The 4,484-nt window shown below is 48.2% G+C and overlaps 1 protein-coding gene across 2 annotated transcripts; it reads right to left on the reverse strand.

The window, feature by feature from the left end:
• Positions 1 to 1,539: 1,539 nt before the first annotated feature.
• LOC136540839 (mitochondrial succinate-fumarate transporter 1-like) lies at positions 1,540 to 4,158 on the reverse strand. 2 transcript variants are annotated; one of them, XM_066532863.1, is made up of 3 exons: positions 3,603 to 4,158; positions 2,515 to 2,579; positions 2,200 to 2,336 (listed from the first exon to the last, which is right to left on the reverse strand). In XM_066532863.1, exons 1-3 carry the CDS (start codon positions 4,068 to 4,070, stop codon positions 2,330 to 2,332), a joined length of 540 nt encoding a protein of 179 aa, XP_066388960.1. In that variant the 5' UTR covers positions 4,071 to 4,158; the 3' UTR covers positions 2,200 to 2,329. The 2 variants fall into 2 exon arrangements, with proteins under 2 accessions (XP_066388959.1, XP_066388960.1); XM_066532862.1 differs by lacking the exon at positions 2,515 to 2,579 and having other exon boundaries at positions 1,540 to 2,336; positions 3,603 to 4,150.
• Between the last annotated feature and the right edge of the window lie 326 nt (positions 4,159 to 4,484).

The following is a 4,484-nucleotide window of genomic DNA, read 5'->3' on the forward strand; positions in this document are numbered from 1 at the left end:
TATAATTGATCAAAGTTTATAAAAGTTGACTTCTAATAAAACGAGAATTTGGACGGATGAAGTAATAAAGAGTAAAGAAGCACAACTCGAGATGCTAGGGTGGCCACGAAAAAGGCGGCCGCATATCCATGCATCTACTCAGCTCGCTTGGAAGCGTATGGGCGTATGGCGCTGACGAGAACAGCGGCGTAGAGGCTGTTCCAGATAGGCAGCAAATCCTTCCTCTATCTTGTCTGTGCTGCCAGAGCACTGGTCCCTACGTTTTTTTTAACAAATTTTGGCACGAGCTCGCCCATAGTTTCTCACACGACCTGCAAAACCTGGCGCTACTCACCATCACATTGCAAAAACCTGGCGATGATGACCCGTCCAGAACACAACAATTTCACGTGAAACATCGCGAGACGCACGCAGTCACGCAGGGAGAACATGTGAACCCGTCCTGTTCCAAACGTGCTGGCTGCGATCACGCGGACGCAATGGCCGGCGAGAAAAAGGAACGGGCACACATGGGCGGAGGGGCGTCTCAGAAACGGAATTGCACGGAGACAGCAACCGGCGGCAGGAAAGCGGCCAGCGGCCCGGCGACCGCGGGCCGTGCAGTGGCCTTTTCGGTGGGTGCAGTGTTTGTGGCGACGAAGGCGGATGCTCGGTCGATCGTAGGAGAACCGGATCCTCGCAGCTTTTCGTCAGAGTACGCAGGTAAAAGAAGGCCACTGCGTCGCAGGCTCAATGCTCGGAATTGGATGCCCTGTGGTAGCCATCGAGCAGGTGAAGAGATACTGAGTTCAGGTCAAGTGGTGCGCTGCCCTGCGCTACGAGCCAAGCGGCTGCGCTGCAAGGCTGGGCGCGCCGTGCACGAATGCAATGTTGCCGACAGGATCTTGTCTCGAATTTGGAGGTCAGTCAGTACCTCCTGTCCTCCCCAAGTGAGATCATGAGCAGGTTAAGATCAGGTTACCTGTACTTTTTAACATGGTGCTATATCAACTGCAACAACGAACGAACTTATGCCGTCCATCTACACTTAACACTTGAAGGTTTAGCTCCCTTTGAAATGCAGGAATTTTTTGCTGAATCTTGTGTTTTTTTTCTGTGAAAACGAACCGATTTCTATAAAATTTTCTTGAATCTTGAGTTTTTCTTGTGATTTTAACCGATTCATACAGAATCACTATATGATTCCTGTGAAATCCTATGTTCCAAAGGGTTACATGATTCATCTGAAAATCCTATGTTCCAAAGGGCCGTATTCATCTACAGCCTGGTACCTTTTTTTTATTCTCTTGATTGAAAAAAGAGGTTGGTACTGGAAAAACAATTGCACAAGTAGCAGGACGAACAGTGTACGAGAAAGGCCACCCTTCGAATTTTGTCATGGGCTGCACTATCACTTCTGGCCCAGGTACAAATTATATCTATGGCCCGGCCGGGCATAAAAGGACCTTCAGCTTTTCAGATGAACATAGATTCAATCACCATCATACACACTAAGTCACTAATGCTGATGCAGTTTAACAACCATAATAGCCACCAGAACGGAAATATTCTATCTCGGTCCAAAAATGGAGTTTCATCATTATCGACAACAAAATAGTACAAGAGTTCATTGCCTCCATCAATGGCAACATATCAGGTGCAAACCAACCAACCTATGCAAATTTGGAAACTTAGGCAATGAGCAAATGAATATCCAGGCACTGGAACAGTTTACACTTAATGGACGGCTTCCACGTCTAACCACCGATTCAAAATCATGAGAACCAACCAAAAAATTTCAGTGCAGCACTGAAGTAGGATGGTCAAATTTGAACTGGCTGCAGATAAGTTCGCTCATAGAGGCCCATCACCTGATCAGCCACTGCCCACATTATAGCCTGTCCAGGTGGAATCCTCATGAGCCGGGGAAGCAAGCCTTTCCACAGGGCTCGCAACCCCTCTTCGGTATATATTGTTCGTATGGCATGGACCATGCCTTTGTACTTGATGTCACCAGTTCGCCCTTGAGCCATCAACCTAGTTTTCACAACATCGAAGGGTCCTGTGCAGACAGGGCCTGCGGTTCCTGCAAGGAACCCAGAGATCATGGACTGCCATGGCAGGAGCACCTTCCCGTCCCCTTCATGCTTCTTCCATAGAACAATATCGAATGTGTTCTTGGCTGAGAACATTGCCGCTTGATTTGTACCATTGCGCATGACAGTTGGTAATGCTCCAGACCAAAGACCAAATATGCCTTCCTCTCGAACTATAGTTCTTGCGCAGTGTATGGGACCTTTATATCTAAGCAAGTCTGGGCTTAGCCCTTTTTGTTGTTGCAATCTAATCTTTACCACCTGCATCCATGACAAAGAATACATGTTACAAAATTCTCGCAATTCTGTATCAAGCAGAATGTCACTCACAAAAATGAAAATTGCTTGCCTCCCACAAGTGGGACAACAAAACACACGAAAAGCTGCTGAAGTTTATGCAAACTGTAAGCATATTACTGGTTCTAGATCCTGACCTTACCTCAAAGAATATGGAAATGCACACAATGCTCGTTTGGCTTGGGGTGATTCCATTTCCAGATGGCACTGGTGTAAATGTTTCACAGAACATCGTACATCCAATCAACAATAAGTGAGATCAATTTTATAACAAAGAAATATAATGCATTTTTCCAGAAATCTCTAATTAGTAGGTACTCCTTAATCATTCCATGTCACGATAAAGTATCACTGTGAAGAGGGACAAGCTGGACATTACCTATGCCCGCTTGGGACAACATAAGAACTAAACAGTAAGCTCCAAACTGGTATTCAAAATGGCAAAATGCAGTTGTGAAGTTTGTTATTAAGCTCCTGATCCATGACTAGAACAGAGCATGTTAGTTCAGACTGAAGCATACAAAATTGCGATCCTAGTACTATCCCATTGGTCCCCTTTGTATCTAGCCTTTGTTTTCCTTACATAGATAGATGACCCTGCTTTCGTCATGTTAAGCAAAACTATGGTGTATGTTAGCAAGGGCCAGAGAGGTAATAATTAAAAAAAAAGTGTTTCCATTGAACAAACGGACAGCATGGCTATGATAAGAATTACTTCAACCTCAGTCATAATCAAGTTAACACTGAAGGAGAAACAGGTGATTGACAGCAACTTCTTGGCCAAATGTGTTTGACTGCATCAGGGTTTTAACATACAGTATTCCCCAATTGCTCAATCACTGCCTTAGTCGCGGTTCTAGCAAACTTCAAATTGGCTGCAAAGTACGTAGCTGTCATTTCTTTAATCCCAAGCTGGCACAAATGCATCCAGCACCACTAAGAGACAAGAATAAACAATTATAACCATTCTTCTTCTATACAGTAAAGATGCCGCTTTTACATCGGTAATCTGAACGTAAGCTCTCTCACGTTGGTATTTTTTTTTCAGATAAAAGGAAGCAAGTAGTTTATTCAACAGGAAGCATCTAGTGTAGTATAAACGATTTGTGTCTAAACGGCAAACCGTTCTTGTGCGAGCAGTGTAAGTTGGCTATAGGATGCACAGCAGTGATGCCAGGGTAAAAGAGAGTTCAAAGAGCGACTGAGGAACATAGGGATGTTCAATCTTACCTCGAAGGGGGTGACGATGAGGAGCGCCTCGATGACGCCAGCGCCGAAGCCGGAGGCGAGGCGGCCGTGCGCGGAGACCTTGCCCGTGGTGGGGTCCTTGAACGCGGACTGCAGCACGGCGTTGGAGCCGAGGCGCAGCGCGTACTTGAGGGTGAGGTGCGTGGCGAAGGGCGTGAGCCCCTTCCAGAGCGCGCGCACGCCCTCGGCGCGGGCCACGGTGGCGCCGCAGTGCGCGATGCCCCTGTAGGCCCCCGTGCGGTCGAGTTGCAGCCGCGTCTTGACGACGTCGATGGGCTGCAGGCAGCACGCCTCCATGACGCCGCCCAGGGACCCCGCTGCCGCCTTGACGTAGGGCGGGACCGGGGGCCGGCCGCCTCCGCCTGCGCGGCGCTCCTCGGACGGGGAAGCCGCCCCGGGCGACGCTGCTGCGGCCGCCGGCGGCGGCGGCTGAGGCGAGGAGGCGGTCATTCGGGAAGCGGCGGCTGCCTTACCGGGTTTGGCGTGGAGGAGCGGATCGGGCTCTTCTTTCACTTTTACCGCATCTCAACAGCGCGGGTTATATAGGAATCGGCGCCACCGCGCCAGGCTCAGAGAGGCGTCCGCTTGTGCGGTCCGCGACCACCTGCACTATACGTGGGCCCACTTGCTAGTGGCGGGGAGTAGTACGCGCAGGCTGCAGGAGCTGAGGCACAGCCGGCTGCCACTTCTAGCTCTAGGCATGTATAGATTGGAGTTAGGAATCAGTATTTGATATTATAGTATTTTCGTTTATATTTGATAATTATTGTCCAATCATGGTGTAACTAGGCTCAAAAGATTCGTCTCGTAATTTACAATCAAACTATGTAATTAGTTATTTTTTTATCTACATTTAATACTCCA

The sequence above is a fragment of the Miscanthus floridulus genome, chromosome 2, assembly GCF_019320115.1.
Source record: "Miscanthus floridulus cultivar M001 chromosome 2, ASM1932011v1, whole genome shotgun sequence".
Taxonomy (NCBI): domain Eukaryota; kingdom Viridiplantae; phylum Streptophyta; class Magnoliopsida; order Poales; family Poaceae; genus Miscanthus; species Miscanthus floridulus.